The 23,634-nt window shown below is 39.3% G+C and overlaps 1 protein-coding gene across 1 annotated transcript in view; it reads right to left on the bottom strand.

Annotated features, from left to right (window-relative positions):
• Positions 1-2,848: 2,848 nt before the first annotated feature.
• The window catches only part of pemt (phosphatidylethanolamine N-methyltransferase), a 54,840-nt gene continuing 34,054 nt past the window's right edge, over positions 2,849-23,634 (bottom strand). Inside the window, exons 5-8 of the mRNA XM_027289755.1 lie at positions 22,538-22,683; positions 15,968-16,079; positions 6,427-6,501; positions 2,849-3,060 (exon numbers count right to left, since the gene is read on the bottom strand). Of these exons, the coding sequence (XP_027145556.1) occupies positions 3,006-3,060; positions 6,427-6,501; positions 15,968-16,079; positions 22,538-22,683 (388 nt within the window). The 3' untranslated portion in view covers positions 2,849-3,005. The remainder of the gene's footprint in view (positions 3,061-6,426; positions 6,502-15,967; positions 16,080-22,537; positions 22,684-23,634) is intronic.

Raw genomic sequence — 23,634 nt, forward strand, 5'->3', positions numbered from 1 at the left:
CAATACATGCCTTTATTAATAGCTGTCATTACTGTAAGTCACACATTCCTCTGATGTCGGGTTCCATCTCCGTCGTTGCGATACAAGGCCAGCATGCCGATAGTCATCCTCAGCCTGGATGCAGTGTAACCTCTTTAAGCAGCTCAATTTACTGGTGCGATCCTTACCACTGAACTTATCGTAACTTTATGTTTGGTATCGTAATGGCGTTTTATGTTGAAGTCCTTGCGCACCGCAATGACCTGCTTGCAGATCAGGCCAAACAACTTTTTCGACCCATGAGGTTCGACAAGTAATCGATTGCCCATTTATCTTGGAATGCCTTTTCTCATCACTGACATTGCGTTTTTTCTCGAGGTGCCCGATCCCGCTCTGGTTCTCGCTCCTCCTCTCCACACTCCATCTTCACACCAACCACCGTTCCACTTACCTGACTGTTCCGTTGTGGCCTTCTAGGAGTGAGGTCAGTGTGAATGGTGATGGTCAGACACACACCTGTAATTACCGCTTAGGCCTGTAGATGCCGCTAAACTAACTAAACGGGATTTATTCTTTCAAAGCAAAATACAGTTTTAACAATTTTACAAATTTAGATGTTATCAGTGTTATCGCGGGCCGCCATAAATATTTTCGCGGGCCACCATTGGGCCACGGGCCGCACTTTGAGAACCAATGTTTTAATGCAAGGCATGCTTCCCCTTGTGCTGCCAAGATGCTAATGATTGTTTTAAAGAAATACCATAGACTGTAACACAACAAGATGTTGTATCCATGACAGGTTTCTAAGAGCTTATGTGGAGCTAGTGTGGTGGTTCTGGCCACTGCCATTTTGTCAGTCCTGTACAGACGTGGATTGTTGGCAGACCTGAGGTGGGCTAATGATGACACTCACGCTTTAATTACTCAATACAGTTGTCATGTATGGGAAATTAGCTATAGAGACTAACGTCCAAACCATCGCATCATCCAAGTAATACACGGCCATTCTAGTCCATGTATCAAACCCCGACGGCTCCACCGTGGTCCTTTAGATGTGTCCCAGAAGTGTCTCTACGCTCGGCTACGGTGAGCAGCACCCGTCACATCTCACACGACCACCTCAAGCAGCCGGAACCCAGGCACAGAAAAGTAAAGAAATCGAGGATTTTCAAAATAAAATAACCCGTGCAAACTGCCGGTCGTAAAAACAAAGAAAAGCACAAAACTAATTAACTACGTAGCATATTTACACATGTAGAAGCAAGTTTGAAGAACATACACCGGAAAATAGCCAAATCTGAGCAGTAAACAAAGACTGGCAGGCTAAATGCTCGCTTCTGAAATGCTCCCGGTCGGGTTTGAAGACACGTGCAGGCGGACCACATCACGATGCTCATGCAACGCACCGCAGACCCTGGTGGGGTTTCGCGTAAAACTGTTTTTTTACTAGGCTGTAAACATGTTTATTTGTGCTCTCCCTGTAGTCTGTTCTCAGGTCAGTCTTTATGAAAAACAACAAATCAAATCATGAGGGTGGGCCAGAAATCATTAATATGGAATTCTATTAAGATGAAATATTCAGTGTGGAAAAGTCTCTAGGTCCTGCTCTCTCACCACCTCTCCTGCTCCTCTCTCACTCCTCTCCCTGCTCCTCTGGACTCACACATGTAGTAATGACAAGCAGATAATTATGTAGCTAGCGCTACTTAACAGCTAAAAAACATACTGTTAATGACAAACCAGTGTTCTGAACCTTGAGTCCCTCTTTTATTATATTCCATTAACATCAGAGTACATCACCAGGCTGTGTGTATTGTTCAGTTTGGAATGGCTTGCATAGATACACTATAAAACAGTCATTGGTGCACTTCCTCCTGACATTTAAACACATTTCTATATAACACCAAAAACATGTGTTGCATTGAATAACTGTGTATTCAATTTCAATGGCAGTGTTGAAGGCTCTCTTAAGCTTCCGTTTTGAAGAACACTGAAGATTTCACTCACACTAGTCGATCCAGATTGGTGTACCTCAAATCATGTAGTTTATGTTTTTGTTTTTTTAAGAATAATACATTTGAGATCAATTAAAAATTGTGGCAACCTAGTGAAAACAACATTTGCTAACATTTTACTAACATCTTTAAATGGAACCATTTGCACCATTTTATGCAAGATAACACAAATGCTGTTTGTGTCGACAAAGAAACACATCTCGAAAGGACAAAACAACACAATGAGTAATATTGAATGTTAGCAACATCACAGAAGTCGTTCACATCACAGGGTCATCGGTATAATCAGACTTTTCTTCACAGTAGACAGTTTGACTTGCCAAACAGGTGTAATGTTTAACATCAGTTACTCCATTCAAGTGTGTCTTGAACTAGATTAGAAGGTTGACACCAGTATCATGTCTATGTATGGATTTAGGAAGTGATAGCATAAAGGTGATAAGCATCAAATATGGCTCCAAGTAATGAGGTCAAGCTAAAATAAGCTTAGCATAAAGACTAGAGACTGTAACCATATCTTGGTGAATGTTATTCTGACCCATAGTTCTGTGCAGCATCTGTAGTAGTTGCCTGTCAACTTTATGGTGATTGTATGGCTAAGCTAAGCTACGCTAATTACCTACTGGTTCCAGTTCCATATTTAACTCACAGACATGACAGTAGTATCAAGATTGTTACCTAATTCTCAACAGGAAATCAAATCTGCTGTTTTTTTTGTAATCTGTTCCTTTAACTCAACCCAATTTAATTTCCCCCTGGGATTATCAAAGTATTTCTGATTCTGATTCTAAGTATGTCATAACCATATGGTCCAAAATTTCAAAAATAGCGGCTTCATGGAGCTTCCCCATTCATGAGAAGAGTGTGATTGTTGCTGTTAAATCCACACTGGAGATGGATTAATAATCAAGGCTGTTGTTAAGTCCGTCTGTTGTTCAGTCTGTCTGTCCTTGTGACAAGACGGGAATCCTCAGCCAAACCAGGAGCAGGAAGTGACTGCGAGGGAGGTGATTACTCATGCTTGCGGCGCTGACTCCTCTCCTGATAGATCTGTCCAGTGAATGGTCTGTAAATACAGCAGAACAAACATATAATGGGACAATAAATCAGAGACTGGAAAGCTGTACCACTCCGTGCCAGGACCCTGTGTGTGTTGAACCGTGAGAAAGCTCGAGCGCATGTGTGTGAATGATAGGAAGATGACTTGTGTCTCCACATGTACCTCCGCTCTGGTTCACATGAATGCGCACACACTTTTGCACCACCAACCCCCGTATCAAACTGTACCGGAGAACATCTCCTTGTGTGTAATTGAGAGAATTTAGAAAATATCAGCCGTAATAGGTGAGAGAAAGCTATTTGAGCCCTAGAGAAAGCCTATTTACACTAAAACTCTGAATCACTAGGCACATTTAAAAAGTGTGCAGGGGATTAAAGGATCAGAACTAGCCGCTGTAATATTTTGTGGGAGTAGTCTATCTCAACAGTGTGTGTGAAGCCAATAGTATCCTGATCTGAGTGGATTGTGTTCAAATTTTAATTAACACAGATAGTTTTGCAATAGGACTGCCCTGTTGCCAAGCAACACATACATATTTTCCAGAACACTAGCGTGTTGGCTAGTTTTTGTACATGTTACCACAGGCCAACTTCTTTGCATCAAATATACAACCAGTGAAGTAAGAGTCTGCTGACTTTTTCTCATCGCTAAACAAGAATCATTAAACCTGGTAGTTACTCCAGAAACGGTTGGAAAAAAACCTTTATATACACATGATAGACAGCAAATTATCAGTGTATCTGGTTGACAAACTAGTAAGAAATCTTATTAGTTCTCAATCTTCTCCTACTGGTTGTAAATAGTAAAAGCACTTGTATTTAGAGAGCTGAATTAAATATAATTAGATGAATAGATCTATGAATAGATAAACAGAGCAAAGGAAGGAAGTCAAGCCTAATCCTCAAGAACGCACTGTCCAATGAAATGGCAGGGTGGCAAAACGAAACATGCATGACAATATGTTAATATAGTGGTGTTGTATTGTTTACAAAGATTGTAATAAAACATACCAAATAAATTATTGGCTACTCCTTGTCCAGATCGTCCATGTTTTATCTGTATGTGAGGGAGCTAAGTAACATCTGGTTGTAAATTCAACTGCTGAAGACTGCAATGCTGTCTACAGTTACCTTACATGATTTTACTGTCCTGCTGTCATCCACTAAAATATATGTATATGGCTTTCCGTCAAATGCGTATATCCATGTAAATGCAACCTTAGGTTTCTTGTAATGATTTCATAATAGATGGGGAGAGATTAAAAGTCATTATTTGGTGCCAGCCTTTACCAATGCATCTCATTTTATGCTGTCTAATGTATCATAGGTGATTATGAGCTAGAAAAGGACTGGACAGGCACTGGACTCATTATTTCCCTCGTGTCTTTGCCCATTCTACGTGAGGTAATATCCAACTGGACACCTTGCTATCCTCACACAGTTAAACTAAATGAGATCATTCAGAATCTATGCCAGAAGCAAAAGATAAATATAGCATATGATTTCTCCCAGTCACAGTGTGTGGTAAAATCTGGCACCTGCCTTTCCCGCAATTCACAGTTTCGGGCTAAATGACACAATTGTGGATCGACGCTGCCGGAAATTACTGCAGCGTCGTGTACACCTGCACTCTCATTCACAGCTTGTGTTAATGTGTGACATTTTCAGAAAAACATGCTTCCGACACTGCAGCGTCTAACCTCTTCTTTCCTTTTCAAGTCTAACATGACTTTTCATTTTATTTGTGATTGAGGCCATTCTGAAGGACTGACCAGGTGACCTATGTAGCAGCAGAAATATGGGTGAGGAGAACCAAAATAGGAAATGGACAAAGAGATTTGTCAGATTGGCCAGCACTAAGTTTGCCTGTTGTTGTGGTGACATACGTCCATTCTAAAGTTTATTTATATTAGACATATAGGTGAATCAGTCTGCCACTTTCCATCATTTGTCTGGCGTCTACAGTCCAGGTGGAACTTTTGTTTACGTTTCTATCATGAGGTCTTCAATACCGTATCCGTGTACCATTGTTGTGTACATTTGAACACTACCTGTTATATTAAGGCCAGCTGACCACATGCACATACAAACACCTAACACACATGAACACACACAGGCTGAATGAGCAAGTGCACACAGCAGCTGCTTCCGTGCAGAGCTCTGTCTCATCTGTGAGTGGATTATGTAGTCGTAGCATGCTTGTGAATTTCTGTGTATATGTGGGTGTGTATATTTCTGCACAGGTGTTTGTGCGGGCAGATGTCCAGAAGTAGGTCACTCATAACTGTTTTTTAGATCTTATCTGGTAATTGCAGTGGGAGGAAGATGCGAGGGAGGAAGGGCTGACCAGAGAGGCTATTAATGTGGGAAAATACTAAGAAATGGTACATACGTTTCTTAAACCTGCAAAATCAGGGTTGTAACAAGTACCTAAGTCTGAAAAGCTTTGTTAACTATATAGATAGGAAATAGCCTCTACAGGGTGTGCCTCTATCATAACGGCAGCTGAATTTACACTGAAATTAGCCGTCATCCTGCCTGTATCATTAAAGCAATACTGTTATCGTTACTGTGTATTCACTGTCTTATCTGGTTTTGTGTCCTTGAGTGATCTGAGAGGTTCTTCCAAATAAAATATCATTATTATTATAACAAATGGCTTTGGTGATTTCAGTGCATGTATTCATTCAGATAGCACACTTCAGCTGTTTGAAGTATTTATCTGCAACCACTGAAAGATCTGCCATGGGTAAGTGAGCGGCATGCAGATGATAAAACTGCTCACTCGTAGCCCATCCATGTGTTTGTGTTTTTAGATAGTTCTTCTTTTTTGTCCGTTACCGTCCGTGTACTCCACTGTATGTGTTTAAGTGTAAATAAATGTTTAATAAATTGCAGATTTTATCTGGATATGAGACACTTGAAATCACAAGTGCAGTATAATTGAAGCCTAGTGTATTTTGACACAGGTCAACAATCTGTAATAATAGAGCATAACCTGAGAGCTAATTTTACTGAATATATTTTGGTCATGGCCTAACTTGGCCCTGGGTTTAGTCTTGGTTACAAGGAGTCCAGAATACCAGTGACTATTACAAGTTATATTGGGACATAGATGTTTAGACATTTATTCAGGAGCTCCACAGGGAAGGATTTGAGGTCCACTGCTGTTTTAATTACATTTAAATGATCTGTAAACAACCACTAGTGCTGAAAATATTTAAATTAACAGATGGTCAGAGACAGCTTTGGATTCACGCTACACTGTGTATATGACTGAATATGTCCTGGATGATCAGATCTCATCTGTTCCCAAATGCATTTATTTATTATTGACAAATATGAACAGGACTTGAAATAAAGAAAGACTTACCCCTCAAATCTTATCGCCACCTTGTAAGCCAGAGCTACTATGGCAGTCAGGAGAAGGCCAACAGGACTGGCACCACTGTATACAGAGAAGAAAATGAGACCAATGGGTTAAGGTTACATATTGTGTGTGAAGTTCTCAGTAGTGTACCCACTTCATGCTATCTGTCTCAAACAGCAGAACTTGAGAATTAATTATGAATTATGAATTCTTTGTGTCAATCCCAAGGATCTTTCCCACGCTTTCGAAACATACAAACCTAATATGAATGCGTGCTGGACTGAAGCAAATAATAAGCTGTCTGAATGCCAAACAAAGAGTAAAGAAAAGTGACTAAACATTAAGAAAATAAAACCTTGTTTACCATAGTACATTGCGAAGAAAACTAAACACACAACACAGTGACCTACATACCATATAGTTGATCAGAAGAAGTGGCACAATGACACAGATTTATTTAATCAAAGAAACATGAAACACAGATATATATGAAATTAGTGAAAAAATGAAATATCTGCGAGTGCTGGACTAAAAGCCTTCTCACGTGGAGCAGCAGTCTAAGTAACAGAAAAGCTATTATCTGTAAACCACATGCCACATTATTACGATATACTAAAGTCATTTTTTTTGCCACACCACTTATCAAAGCTGACCATTTCCAGCTTTGTCAATAAAGCAAAAAAAGAAGCATAATATCATCAATCAGAAAGTAAAGCTGACTAACCGATGAAGCTTATAAAACTGTCTACCATGACCTACTTCAGCAGGCAGTAATTGATGACAAGACAAGGACACAGCAGAAAAAAAGTTGAAATTAATTCAGTCTATCTCTTGACTTTATAAATGAATAAATCAAACCAATATCAAATAAGTGAAATGATACAGAGGATTTTGTAGTGAATTATTCCAACTCTGAATTGATTTAATTATTATTTACAACAGACATTCGGAGACAAAGTAGATGTTTTCAGCAATATCTTGAAAAAAGCTTTTTGGCTACTGGTATGATATGGTGATGGTACTAATATATGGAAAGTTGACAGATCACCAAAACTATTACAATTCATCCTGTAGGGAACATAAATGTGGGTATCATATGTCATAGCAATTCTTCCGATTGTTGATATTCACAAGAGATGTATATGGATAACTTTCCCTTTATTGGACTATAGAGGTCAATCTCTCTAACTTTTGAGTTCCACATCCCTTTAAGTCTATATTGTACATTGATGATTGTTCTCTTTAGATTTCTTTCAATTCAGTTGTAATTGTGATAACATGATTATCTGATTCACCGCTTACATAATAATAAGTATTAATATTAATATTAATAATAATAATAATAATTTTGTAAACATATCTTCAGTGAGACCCACTGATTGTGACACACATCTGACACAATGATGAGTCAGTAGTGCCTTGTGTGGAAATCTCTGTTTCCCCCTGACCTATATTACCATCTGGTCAGATCATCGACTGACTTGTCTGTGCCAAACTGGAATACAGTTTGTTAGAGTAGCACAGCGCTGCCCTAAACTTGAGTGCATGTTTTGTCTTTTGATTGTCAAAGTTTGTCAGCTATGGGAAAAATAATTTCTTTACAGTTATTCATGACAAAAATCTTTTTGTACATGAGCCGGTTGGTTTCCTCTTCATCCACAGACGGATGACAGATGTCAGTTTGGTGCGGGTTAATGAGCATCTGAATAAATGAATGCTGATATCAGAACAGTTATATTATTTTTCATTCTGTGTATCGGTCTAGCTCGAACATGACTGCCTGCAATCTGCATGCTGTTATGGAAATCTGTACGGAAATCGGCGTCTATGCACATGAATATGCAACATTTTTCTGTTTTTTTATATGTGCTATCTGTATGAATCTTGCTGCAGACTGTCATATGCTGGCAGGGTTTAAAAATATGTATTTGGAAAGAGATACTGAGCAGATGGAGACAAAAAAAACATTCATTTTCGTTTGTTTTTTTTTTGTTTTGCTTAAAACAGGGTCATGGCATGTGCTGATGACCTATACAGACCAAAAGACACAAGCATAAATTAAACATGAATGTAAGTCTCTTAATTATAAAACCTAGTTTAAAAAGTTCAGACAGCTTCTCAGGACTGTGTAGGTGTGGCAGATCACGTTTTCAGCAATCTACTGCTGTGGACGGGGGAGCCGCAAAATGTATTTTAGCCACCTAAAAAATAAAATGGATATCAGTTATATGTATATATATATATTATACAGTTAGAACAGAAGCTATTCTCGAGAAAACAGTAATTTTACCACATTTTCACATCGCACTGTGAATTGATTAAAACAGTAATTTTACCACATTTTCACATCGCACTGTGAATTGATTTAGGATTTGAGAAGTTGGTGATGGTTGTTCCAACTTTTCAAATCCTGGAAGGACTGACCAGGTTAAGTGATAAACGAGTTAACAAGGTCATGTTGAGAAAAACACAAACTTGAACTCTAAAGGTTTCCGGTTGTATTTAACTGTTTGATGAGGAGTTGTTCATGAGCTGGAGTCAGTTCAGTAGTGGTGTTTGTTGACTCAGTTGACTGCAGTACTTGTTGCAGACCTAAGGGACTAGTGATAAGTTTTAATGTTCACAATTATATAACCAACATGTGAACACCTGTTCACGGGAAACCTCTATTAAATGGTCTGCAGGGATATGTAGGTCAAATGGCTGGAGCCTATCCCAACTGACATTCACGCTCGCCTACAGGCAACTTAGAGTCACCAGTTGACCTGCATGTCTTTGAACTATGGGAGGAAGCCAGGGTACCCAGAGAGTATCCCATGCAGACACACGGACAACATGGAAACTTCACACAGAGAGGCTTTTTGTGATTTTTTTTATATCAGTCAGGACCAGAGCAAAGGCTGGCATAAAAGGCACTTCATTTTTTCTTTATTTTTGATTACAATTAGCTTAATTCCTTACTTCAGACAACAGTGTATATAGTGTAGTTCAACAGTGCAGAATGATAATAGTTCTCTCTGAAAAATCTGCATTTCTGCTGCGTTGTCTGGAGAACTTAGATGCATCCAGAAACCAGAAACAGATTTCATTGATCTAGTTTCAGCATGTTGTGTGGTCACATTATGACTAATATAACTGTAGCTTCCTCGTTGACAAGCAGCAGACAGACTGCCTTTGCTTTAAGTGCAGAGCGTACGGTTTGTCAATTTTGCCTGTGTTCTTCTAAGCAAGATAAGAATGATACTTGACCTGCTCCTTGGATAAAGTGATGCAGATTGATGCACGCACTCACAGTGTTTAGAGGGAAGGCGTCTGTACTTATGTGGCACTGTGTGTCAATGACTAGGAGAATGAATGCTACCATACAGTGACCTAGTTTGGAGAAAAAAATAAATAAATCCAACCTAGATCTATGAGCTGGAAGGACTTTACAGGTCCATGAACACTGGAGGACAGATCATTTTCTTCTTTTCATCTTTTCTCATTTCATCCCTTCATCCTACCCTCCCTGTCCACCAGCAAGCTCCACTCTAATCTGTCTCTTAGATACGCATGAAAACATTTACGGAACCAGCAGCCAATATCTACATCATAGAGAAAATGTACTACTACAGAGATAATGGTGGTGAGGAAGTGAAACACCTGCATGACAGACCCTGTCAAGTTCCTATCACATTTTTAATATTGGTGAAATTTAATTGACTAAATTCATTTAAATTTAGAGATACTTGTACTTTGAGTATTTCTATTTTTTGCTACTTTCTAACTCTACTAAACTATATTTCAGAGGAAAATGTACTTTTTATTTAGCCTTAGATATATTGCATATCACAGTACACCTTATACACACTTACACACATAGATCACAACATCCAAGTAGTTAAGTAATTAAAATGAACCCTGCAAACAATAGTATTCACACATTGAGGCACCATCACTTATAAATATGAATATATACATAATAATGGGTTATTATGAGCACTATATTATTTTTGATATTTAAATGGGAAATGTCAGCATTTATATTGCTTAGAGTATATATAGCTTCTCATTCATGCGTTCAAACACAGACACCAGTGAGAGTGAGCTAATATGCATGGTACTGACCTGACCATCAAGAGGATTCACAGAGATAATAGTGGTGAGGAGAGGAGGAGCTGCGGACCAAACCACCGACCCTGTGATTAGTGTATGACTCACTGCGCCTCCTGAATAGCAGGCGCAAGATTTGAAGGGTCAACCATAACTCCTACACACATACTATTGTTTTAAGATTGCCACACTCACGTTTGTGGCAACCTGTATGCAAGAATTATCCTATCTTTATTCAAGAGCGTACATTTTCAGTTGGAGAGCATGATTTCTCCTTCACGTGCTCAGCTTTATTCTCCTCGTGCTCACATTTTGTGCTGCTTTCTTTCAAAATGTGTGCTGGAAATTAAAAAAATCACATGCTTGTGCTCACATTTCTTCTTCTTGGACACAAACATTTCGCTCGCACTCAAATATGTCCTGTAGATCTAAAATCTACGCTCTCAAATCTAATGTGCTCGCACTCAGAACGAGCACACCCTCTCAGGTTGAGGCATCTGCTCAGACTGAATGATGTCCCTCCCTGCTCTTACCATACTAGCCAGCTATTTGAATTGTCACCTATTTAAGACGCCAGCTTATTGATGTATAATTAATCTTAAGTAATCCTAAAAAAGAGTTATCGTAGTTTAGATTTTTTCAAATTTTATTTCAACGGGATATATTTTATATACTATAAATACTCTTAGCAGCATAACAGTGTGCTGCCTATTGCATTTTAAACCATGGGGCGCCAGTCTTCAGCGGAATCTCATGAAAACAGTGCAAAAAACGGCATCTCTGTATCATAAACCGTTTTGGAGATATGTAAAACGTTAAATATCAATCCGTCCTCAGAGGGTTAAAATCATAATATGACATGCAGCAAGAGTGCGGCGGCCGCGAACCCGCAAAAATTCGAACAAATCTAAACTACGATAACTCTTTTTAGGATTACTTAAGATTAATTATACATAAATAAGCTGCCGCACAGGGGTCTGTTAGTTTGGTAATCCCCCTACTTTTCCTCTATTGACAACAGCAGGTCAGGTTTTATTTCAACTATCAACTATCAATCTACTGTACTTAATAGATTCCCTGATTATGTAACCTGCTTACTTTAGTGATTCCTTGAGTTTTCGTCTATTGCCGCTGTCAAGTTGATGTTTTTTAGGGAAATGTCGTAAGGACTGTTTGATGTATTGCCAGAATATTCAAAGACATTCATGTTCATTTAATACATTGCAATAATTTAACAATCAGGCCATGATCAAGTCAAGAGTCCAAGTCAACTCTTATGCCTTATGATTGTACTGAATGTCACTATTTGCACAAGCCAAGACCAAAAACCTTCGATAATGTTAAACTTGTGATTTTATTAGAATGTGAAGATGAGAAAAACACAGTCTTATGCTTGGATTGAGTCTTATGACCAATTTACACGGAATGATCAAGACGACTGAAGCACGTCTCAACGGAAGCGAAACTTTCAGGATTTTATACCGAAACTGGAAGTTTATCTGCAACTTGATTTTGATTATGATTGGAAATATGATGTGTTAAGTTAGGGTTACATCAAAAGTATGTACACATGCATATATACTGTAAAAAAACAACAACAAAAAAACAATGATAATATTGTGGCATATCTGTTGCAGTATTCTAGCAGCTAAGACAAAAAAAAAAACTGCTTCAGCAACTTTGGATTCAACTGTACTTTGTATTTCATGATTGAATAACATATGTTAGCATGATAGCATGCTTCAGCGGCTGCAACCAGAAGGCCTGCTTCACATGAGCCGATGCAGGGCTGACCCTGAAATTAATTACAAAGGCGAAACCATATTTCTACCACAGGAATTATGATATGATCAGTGTGTAGCAAATATATCCATGAATATATGCTTTGTCCATGAAGTTATGTTGGGGGATGCTACGACTGAACTCTCTGTTGTCCTCCACATGTACATACTATGGTGTCAGCCACAACATCCACAGGGTAGAGTGGAGAGCGATGAGATTTGTCCGGAAGAAGAGAGTGACCTTTTGCAAGTCAGAGCGTCATTGTTCTGTCTCGCCCAAAAGTACCGCCCCATCCCACAAGCACAACACATGATAATGATCCATGATGTAACTGAGGGGCAGTATTCACCACACTGTTAATCACTCTGGTGATGTTATGGTAAGAAAACAAATGAAGTGTCCCACATGTGGAAGGAACTGGAGGGGTTGTCCTCCAAGTGTGAAATAAATGTACATAGGGCAAATGTATGTTAATAAGCAGCTGAGAGAGTGACCTTCAATTTGCACTGAAATCAAATTTGGCAATGAAAACAAAACCTGACCTGAAAAAGTAAAATATTTTTTCGTTATCCGTCAGTTTGACAGACAGTGATGCATGTGAATTACTGAATGTTACGGTAGATCACCCTCAGTATTAATGTGTCAAAATGATGACGGCCTTCAGGTTGTTCCATCAGTGTCAATAATAATTCAGTCAATGATGGAAAATATTCAGTTCATGATACCTGGTTTAAAAAAAAAATCCACTCCAATTTTGTTCTTGTTGTTTGTGTTTGTGTTTGTGCATCTTTTGTGTGTCCCTTGAGGATAATGACAGAGGTCCTTTAGGACCACTGAAGTACACTCAGTCACAGTGAAGAAATTCCTTGTGGGTTTTATGATTTGCTCTTCACGGTCAACAACATATCTCCGATGTATTATGAGGAGGTTTTAAGTGGTTACATAAAATAGAGAAAATGAGGCAGCTTTAACAGTTTTAACAGTTGGCACTTAGAATCTTATTGACCAATGAAAAGACGTTTTGTGTAGGATGGATAGAAGATCACTTTGGATTAATGAGGTTTTTAGTTTTGATTCATACATAGATGACAAGCTCTGTGATCTCTTTAAACCAAGTCAGATGGATGCACACATGTCAGTGTCAGATGGCTGTTGGGCTGGATTAGAGTAATACATTCTATGATAGTAAAAAAAAAGCTTTGATTAGGCCAATGTGCTCTGTTGAAACATGTAGGACAGCCTTGTTATTGATAGTTTACCAACTGAAGGAACGATTTATAAAAAAATACTGCAGATCCACATTTGTTCACAATCCAGACTAAACTGAGATTTTAATTTCTGGTGCTCATTACAGTTAGAGAGATATTAAGATCCAATTGTTTTTGGACATGCGTGGTTTTCATTTGACAGTGACAGTATGAAATGACAAAAAAAGTGTAAACATGTTTTATGTTTTAGGTTCAAATTCAGATCAGAGTCATTTAGCGGCCACCCTTTGCTTTGATGACAGCTTGCAGCTTGCTCTTGGCAGGGTAAAGGGTTGAGAATATTCTCACTATAGCGTACACTTAAATGGATATTGATTGATTTTTTTCAGATGGAACACATTTTTCTGCAGACCCTGTCCACAGTAGCAGTACTTTGCTCTACTTCAGTACCAGCAACTGGGAGCGCTTGTAGATAGCACTGTGTATGCATAAGTGCATCATATAAGACCACTTCAAAAAACCCTTTAACCCTCTTTATATTTATGTACTACGGACCATGTGCAGGCATGTATGTAGTATGTTTGTAATTGGCACATTGCTAGTTCTCTCTGTTGTTGTTGTGGTTATCGTGTATTTGCTATTCTTTTTTTGTTTTTCATTTTATTTGGGCTTCTTTCGGGTGGCGCGGTGGTGCAGTGGGTTCTCTCCAGGTACTCTGACAGACATAGAGGTTAATTGCTGACTCTAACTTGCCTGTAGGTTGTTTGCCTCTATATGTCAGCCCTGAGACGAACTTGCCCAGGGTGAAGCCCGCCTTCACCTAAAGTTGGAGGTTCTTGTGTGCTTGCTGCTCTTTAAATTTGCATTGCATTATCTCGATAAACAGTTGATAACATAAGCAAGACAATCACTAACAAGATTAGTTATGAAGTTAAGCTCAGGAATATGCGAGTAAAATTCAAAAATGCAAAAAGCTATTAAGACTTTAAGGATACGTGTGATGCGAGTACGAAATCTGAGTGATCTGGATGCTATTGAATCAGTGGATCCACACATACACACACACACGTTAGCATGTTTGTGTCAGTTTGCTTGTGAGGACTATTTTCAACAAACAGGGACAGAGGAATGAAAGTGAAGGGGGTTGAGGCGGAGGCTGCTACTGTGAGTGAACTGAACATTCGAGAGGAGAGAGACAGACAGAGAGAGGAGGTGGTAGTGAAATGAGGTGATCATTGGTTTGATCACTGAAAGCTTGCAGAACTTAGACACAGGGCTGAACATGAATTAAACTCAAAGCTGAGAGAAAAATGGGGATAATTAGTCACAACAAAGGGAATATAGCGGCAGTGAGATAAGGAATGGGGTCCACGTAACTGAACTCAACGTCACCCCTGGAACGCTCGCCTGGCAACTATGCACGCTGCGCTCCGAGAGATGTGGTCACAGTTGTCATAGAGACGAGGCACACGTAAAAAAAAAAAATTGCCTCCCCATCTTTTTCAAGAGGGAAGTGATTTAGAACTTTGAAAAAAAACAACATCTTTCATTTGCAGGTAGCAGCTTATTATTGATGCTGCTTCTGCATGCCCTCACTTTATTTAGAAGCATGTGACGTAAATCAGCATTTTTATTTTGGTCATGTGTTAACAGCTCCTCAGATAAGAGTTAATGAAGGAGCTGATCAAAATAACTTGTTGCTGTTTATTAGAGCCAACCTCAGCTCCACACAGACATTAATATCCATTCATACCTACCATACACAGGAAAAGGTTGCAGAGTTTTTATGATTTTCCAAATACAGAGATTCATTTTGACATTATTCTCTCATCCTGCACCCGGGGGAAATTTAAAAGACAAACTGTTGAACAACAGAGCAGAAACAAAAGCAGCTTTTTCCACAGCTGACCTTGTGTGTGCATTTTGAAAGCTGCAACAACCTTTGTCTACTTTTTTTCCCCTTCTCCACTCAAGTCAAAGAAAAACCACCAATTTCTTCAGTCCAAGAGAAGCGAGACATCACATTCCCGTTCCTTTCCGGAGGCCCCTCCATGCTTGCTAATGTTTGCCTGCTTTCTAACAGTGCTTGAGAGAGTGCACCTTTTGGTTGTTGACACTGTTCAAGTGAAACTTGAGCAAGACTAAAAACTACTGATAAATATTAAACATGTTTAATTTTATCCGCACAGGGAAATTAGAGACCAAAACTGTTTTTTGTACCAGGCTGTAAATATATCTAATTCTGCTGTGAAGTTGGACATTTTGACATAGGGACTTATGGAGGTTGACTAGTTCTGGAACCAGCCTCAAGTGGCTGCTAAAAGTAGTACAGTTTTAGGCTTCATTTTCCAGCCACAGACTTTTTATATAAAAATGTGTGTTAGTGTGTTTGTCTGTGTCAATGAAATCATTTAAAACATTGTTTAATGTAAGACCAGCATTACACTCTCATAAACACTTACATAAGTGCCAGGCCAAGGTAGTTAGCAGTGCTGCCCCAGTACATCGGGTTCTCCATGATGTTGAAGGGAAAGACTGTCACCTTCTCATCCATCAGGATGCCAAAGTAATCACCTAGGAAACCAGCACAGGCACACAAACACAGAGTGGGTTAATGTTGTGACAGGTTGAGATGAGAGAGAAACACTTCATTTCATAACTCAAGTGTGTCATTTTTTAAAATGTTTTTTTTTTGTACCTGCTTTTCACCGTTCGGTGATGCAGGAGGCTGGAGCTTATCCCAGCATGCGCTCAACGATTAGCATGGTGAGGGCAGAGAGGTGCAATGGTTCCAAATTTGTCTCCAGACACCAGTTTGTCAACCAGTTCACATGGATGGATGAAGACACAGCGCCAAACTCTGCGGTCTGTTTCAAAGGGTTACCAAGGTAACATATTTCTGACAACAAGACTTTGGCACCACACAGCCTTGTTAATGCTACACTGTCTGCCTTCCCTGCCCGTCACCTGGCTGTTACTGATGTCAACAGTACGACTGCATGGGTATGACCTCATGTGAAAATGCCGGAGTGAAGGTTTGATCATTGTACTTGTGGCAAGAAATGAGTCATGAAATCTCACAAAACATAAATGATGATTTTATGTACATCTTCAAAAGTGGATAGAAAGTTGTGTAAGGTTTAAGCCTCTAGTGTTTATCATGGCAGCAACCTTTTGAAAATGCGTTGCTAGGAGACCCACTGTCAACTTACAGTATGTGGTGTGCTACTGACTGGAAAAACATCATGTATTAGGATACAGCACTGTCACATTTGCTGTCAATCTGTAGACCGCTATCAAAAAAAAAAAAAAAGACTGCTTGAGCTGACAAAGACACTTAGTACTATTTTTATTATTAATTTAAACCATGATGGTTTTATACTTGTTAAACTTTCTCAGAGCCTAGAAAAAGGATTGCTATGTGTGAGACATCATCTGAATATAAAGTCTATGGACATAAAGATGCAGGTGGGATCAGCAGGAGAAACATGCACATGTGCAGTGGGCTGCACAATGCTGGCGTAAACCCGGAAGCAAAAAACGTTTTTGACTTACAGTGTGTGTGAAGGAAGTAATTTTCATTTAAATGATTAGGCGCAATCTCAGAGTCTAGTCTCTTGTTCTAATAAAAAAAAAAAAAAGATACGTCATATTGTAAAAACTGCATTTCAGTTTGTGATTTCAGATGTCTGTCCCTTTACAACATAGAATGCAGTACAGTTGTCCCTCACTATACATGTAACGTGGTTCACCTTTCACGGCCTCACTGTTTCGCGGATTTTTTTTGTGTAATTTTGCATGCTTTTTTTTTACAGCGTAATGTACAGTATGAACGCGCATTGTGTTCAGCGTCCTGATTGGCTAAGGGAGAAGTGTTTAAATAAGAGAGAAATGTGAGAAAATGTTAATGTTAATGTGTGGTTAGGGGTTTTACGGCCTTAAAACGTGAATAATTGTAAAAAATAAAGCTGATTACTTTGCGGATTTCGTCTATTGCAGGTTATTTTTACAACGTATCCCCCGCGATAAACGAGGGACCACTGTATTTAGGAGGTGCCATCTGGCTGGTTCGTTTGTAGTCCACTTGAAAAGTGAAAGCTGGTAGGCCAGGTTAACTTGCAACCACTCTGAAAGTGGAGGTTAGACCTCCCGGCTAAACTAAAAATTGATGTGTCATCAGCAGACCTAAGGCAGGCTGAATGACACCTGGGTGCTAAAACAAGCCATCTATAACAGTACCTACCTGTCAATCATGCTGTATAACTTTAAGCTTTAATAAAAAAAAATAAAAAAAAAACAGCTGTCATGAACGAGGAAATTATCTGTAGAGACCAAAACATGTTTATTTCTGCTGTGAAGTTTGGCATTTTAATATGGGTGCTTATGGAGGTTGAAATGTTCTGTAACCAGCCTCAAGCAGCCACTCGAGGTACTGCAGTATTTGGTTCTAGATGGGGTCCAGTTGTCTTAATGGTGAATGTCTCACAGCAATGAGTAATCCTCTGACCTCAGGAATGCACTCTATGATGTGAATCACGACCCTAACATGCAGGGTCACGGAGTAACGCAGGGAGTGCTCAGATCACATACGAGCAACGGCTAACAACATTGTCGCCCTACCTGGTTAATTTTCTGTGTGGTAGTTGGAATTAAAGCGGTATTACGAGCTATTTTTAGAAGGCACCCACACGATTGCAGCAATCAGTCGCGCTGCAGAACAATCAAAAGAATTAAGTTTGTTTCTTTCCAAGGGCAAAACAAACACCAAGAATACATGGACTGACTTCCAAGCAAAACTTAATCTCAAATTAGGTCAGTTTTTAAGTAGAGGTAATTTTAGCATGTTTCATTGGTACTTGAGGCCTGTGGTAAACAAGAATTAGTCAACAAATTTGTTTGTGTGTGTGTGAGTGCACTTACCAACCTATCTAAGTGTGGGCTTGGGCGTCGTTACACATTCACCAACAGTGGACATTTTTTAGGTCCCCTGTAGGTCATGCCTTAAATCAGCCTAAACTCATGTCTAACATGCTCTGGTAATGTTTATACATTTTTGCTACTATAGAACACCGCTCACTGTAACCTGAGCATACTATTGTCTGCTATGTTGTAAGTCCTCCAGGTATTATGCGCGCACACACACACACATCCAAATACTTTACTTTTGTCTCCCTTGTCCACACACACACACACACACACACACACACACACACACACACACACACACACACACACACACCCACGCTTCCACTAGGTAAAGACTGACCTGTTGAATTACACATTCGGTGCTGCTGGCCCTGTTTTCTGTCAAAGAGAGGCTGTTAATGCCCAAAGTTATATAACAATTTTCATTATGTATAATCATTTGAACTAAGTAGGGCAGGTTAAAAAGGAGATTATATAAACAAATGTTTGGTTTTGAATAGAAAAACAGCTGTAATTGGCCCTCAGAACAAATTGCTGACCTAATTTTTTACCTCCAAAGTGACTACTGATAACCCAGTCAGATTCAAAAGCCATGCATAACATTTTTTTGCGTGTTCTTGCGTCACTGTTTCATTGTTGCTATGAAAATGGGCAACCTGGATTTACTGAAGAGGAGCAGCGATAGCACTGTTTGAGGTAAGAGAAGTGGGTCTGTGATCAGTGTGTTGTGAGCTTGGATCTTGGGCCCACTGGCCAACACATTAACTGTGTGTAATTAGATTGTGTTTGGATCTATGTCTCTGTCCCTGTCCTATCAGCCATCAGCTTGGAGCATTAGGTCACAGTGACTCAAGGAGCTTAATACAGAGCAAATAAGACATCAAATTACAACACACACCCACGGGCTGTATACCTAGTGTGTGTGTGTATATCTGTGGGTGTCTCATGGTAGGAGGTATTGGAAAGGAAACACAGTGAAGGTACAGTGTGAGGAGGCCCCACATACGCAGGCACATAAACACAGCTTCATCCGGAGTATAATTAGTTAAAAATGAAATATGTAAATTAATTCTTACATCACCATGCTGGAAACCGCTGATGAAAAAAGCAAAAGGTCGTACATTATCAGTTTTAGGAAGCTACAGTATGTGAAAGGAACATGATAAATGATCTCATCCCACAACATGTTTTTAATTGAGTCAGTGACCTTCCCGTTGAGTTTACCCTCAGCTGTTTCCTGCAGCATTGAGAAGAGTGAATGCATGAATGCTATTTAAACATGCGCATTGGTTGTTCCATGCAACATTTTGGACAATGTACGATTCATTTTGTACTTCATTGTTTTTAAAATGATATGGAGAGTGTTTCTTAAATAATCCATAATAATCAGTTGGGGTGCATTTAAATTCAATCCATCATCAGTGGCCAAACATGGATGAAAAATCCTAAAATGCTTTGGAATAAACTACATAACAGCTGCCGAGCTTGCATTTTGACAAACCCAACTCTGTGACATCTGAGAAAACTCTATTTGCTAATGAAAACCCTGTAATGTGGTTGAAAGCAATAAATAGACATTGAGATAGGGAAAAACATAGGAGACTGATTAAAAAAAAACTTTTAAAAACTTTGATGCTTAACATACCAATATTTTATTTTACCACTGTAGTAGTGTGGCAAAATATGTAAACTTTGCGTGATATATAGGTTTATCCTCTTTGGAGCATGAATATGTTCAGAAAATTCCAGGGAAATATACTAAATACATTACAACATATTAATTGCACAAGGTTGATTTTGTTTTAGCCTGGCACAGGAGGAAAGCCTTAAGTGTCCAGATAGGAAATGGTTTATCCCCTGGCCAGTGTATTACCTAACTGATTGTGTACAAGGGGAACAAAACATACATTAATACTAAAACCCAGACAATCAGAGACATTCAGTCCAATTAAATGGAGTTCAGCCATGATGTATATATGTTATTATAAGTGTGCTTTTCCTACTTTTGCCCTGAATGTGCTCCATGAAAAAAAAAACTAATTGTCAAACCAGGTCCACACAGGCAAAACCTGAGCCACCTGTAGCAAAGGACATTGGACAAAGGACAAACATTATCATCCCCATAGTGTCTCCTGCAACAAGTATTGGGACTTCTTTTTTTATATCTCTTGTTTATTGTCTGTTTATGTCTGTTTGATATTTTACACATTTTAGCTGAAATAAAATCTGTCGTTGTGGGTTTCCGAACTTGCTTTGCTGGCTTTTTCAGGCATTTAAATGGTAAAGTGTTCAGAGCTAACGAAAACAACATTCTGGGCGTCCTGATACAATTTATTTGATAGAGAATCCCAGCGTGTATCCTGAAGAGACACTGCATTCTTAGAAATCACCGGACAGCAACAACCTGCCCTCAGCTCTTCTCACCACTGTTTTCTGCACTGCTGGGATCTGTTTACTGTGTTCACACGAGCCTGAGAAACTTGTCTGTTCCCTGATATTGGCCTGGGCCTGGTCTCTAGTTCTTCTCAGTCACTCTGTTATCTTCGAGGAAAAGCTTCTAGACTTTAATGTTCTGCTATAAACACGCTGCTGGACTACAGACTGAGCCAGGGAGATTGCCACTCTGAAAATGGGCTAATAACATTCAATGAAACACGTGCCTCACATGCAAACACACACTTCTCATCAACACATAGATTGTGTGGGCTTTTAGTGGCGAGCGTGCTGTGATTCATTCTTGCTCGTCTTCTTCAAAAGAAGACACAAATAATTCTTGACCTGCACTGAGAAAACTGATGCATTCACTACACACATAAACACACACACACACACACACACACACACACACACACACACATATGCTCTCCTGCCAACTCGTGTCACCACCTGCTGCCTCCTCTCTGTTGTCACAGTTGGGCACTGTGTAACTTTGTGCTCCGGGTACAGAATGTTGTACAGCACTAAGTCACACACCACCAACAATGGTATGTTTTTAGCTTTCTATCTGATGTCCTCCGGCTGCTGCACATCAGCTCTTGGTGATTTATAGAAAATCCTGATTGAAATAACAGCAGCTATAGTTTGCAGCATTTTCTGTTTGTTAGCTGTGCTCCCCGGACTGTGAGCTCAGAGCATAAGGAGTGTTAGTGTTTGTATCACAGGCGTGTTAGACCACCAGGAAGTGTAGGTTTTCGGAGCAGGTGTGCAGTGGAATACTGGAAGGGAGTGGAGCTGTTGTTATACCAGAACCAGAGCTGGGTATGCAGGCAATGTAATCAGGCTCAGCAGCCTCTACAGACATAATGACATGAGGTAACACAACCAAAGAGGACTTGACAAAGGAAGCTAAGAAGAGACAAGATGAGAAAAGTTTCGAGAGCTTTGTCAAGTGAAGGACTGATATGCTCACAATGACTATAGTCGTAGTGTCATCTCTTTATTCTAAGAAACTCAAGGTCGGTCTAAAAAAAGGTTGCTCTGGTAACAGTGTCTAAATTTAATCTAAACTTACACATACTGTACAAAGTGCTATTTATAGGAGTAAGCTTTATGTTATTCACTGAATGCACACACACATGGTTGCCAGCAACTAACAGTCCACCTCAGATTCAAGTTCGTAAGATGTCATGGGCATTGACTTACAATTTGCTTGAACAGAACACATTTATAAAAGAGACTAAATGACTATCATTTGCAGTCTGGCAAAGACAATGACAGCTATAAATAAATCACTATCAGTCGAACATCTACTCCCTTTCAATGTGATACACTAAATGAATTTATCAGTTAATCCGTTAAATCAACATTATACGATTGTGATATTAAATAAACTGTTTCCTTTATGTTCTCTTAAATAGTTTTACAAAAAGCTACAACACAACAGTTCTTAATTATATTATCACAGATTTTGTTTTAAATATCGCTAAATTCTGATTGGTGAATGGACGTGTGCGATATACCTTTTTACTCCTCCCACTTCAAACCAATGAGAAACCAAAACTGTTCTAACTATGGCCCAAAACACAAAGCTGATTGACTGATTGATACGGACTTCAAGTCCTAATTATGGGTCAAGCTTCAACGATATTGGGGTATTTGATACCTACCCAAGAAGGTTCCAGTGAATCCCAGAGCCAGGAAGCTGCTGACAACCAGTAGAGTGCCCACCACCATTAGAGCTACGCCAGTGTAGAAGATGCCTGTCCTGTCCATCACCTCCCATCTGGCCTGGACCTTCATCGCCACCGTCATACTGCAGGAAAAACAAACCAGCTTTATTTCATCCGCGTATTACTGTACATGCTGTGGTTTTGATTATTAGTGCAAAGACCTTTACTGTGGATTCAAGTGGGAGGGAATGAGAGATAAAAGCAGATCTTTTTAAATATGAAAAATTGTAGAGAAAACACATAAACTGAACGCGCAGACAAAAATAATGAAATACAACACAAGAACAAGGGTTGTTATGGTAACACTGCGTAGAAATTAGTATTTTTTTAGATTTAGTGCCCCAGTTTCAAAGTGTAATTCCACTGTGGTAAATGTGGACAGCTGTATGTAGTTCTGATTATATAACTTATGTTCAAAAACTAGCAAGTTGGCAACTTTGGTAACAGCCAAACATCGAGCAAGTGCAACAGCACAAGACATAGCAGCCAGATAATATTTCTTACTAATCCAACAGCAAGAAGCCAGCTCGGTGTCTGTCTTTCAGCCTGTTATTTCACAAAGCTCTCGCAAAACTAAAAGTCAGACCCAGATTTACTTTCTTTTCTATTTCTTAGTTCCTCTGTTAACATACTCTTTGGTCTCTTCACCATTAGCTATGCCCATAGAATCTGCTAAACCTGGCTTTGGTTCTAGGATGACACTAGCTCTACTGTGTCCTGTGTCCATGTCCATGTCTGAAAATCTCCTTTTCCCGGTGGTCAAAAACATCAGCAGTACATCCCCTGGTGTCTCGAACTCAGTCTCACTCACTCAGGTTTATCAACTAAGCTAACATTAACACACACATAGTGCAACTATAGTTTACAGCAGTTTACTTTACTGTCCATCAGAGAACATCAGGAGCACAAAGTTACATAGTGGAAGAACATAGAGACAAAGGCAGAGACACCACTGACCTTATTACAAGTCAGTGTAGCATTAAAATGATTTAAATTCTCATTTTATTGTAGAAAAGTTAGAATGTTGCTTTATT

The sequence above is a fragment of the Larimichthys crocea genome, chromosome XVI, assembly GCF_000972845.2.
Source record: "Larimichthys crocea isolate SSNF chromosome XVI, L_crocea_2.0, whole genome shotgun sequence".
Classification (NCBI taxonomy): Eukaryota; Metazoa; Chordata; class Actinopteri; family Sciaenidae; genus Larimichthys; species Larimichthys crocea.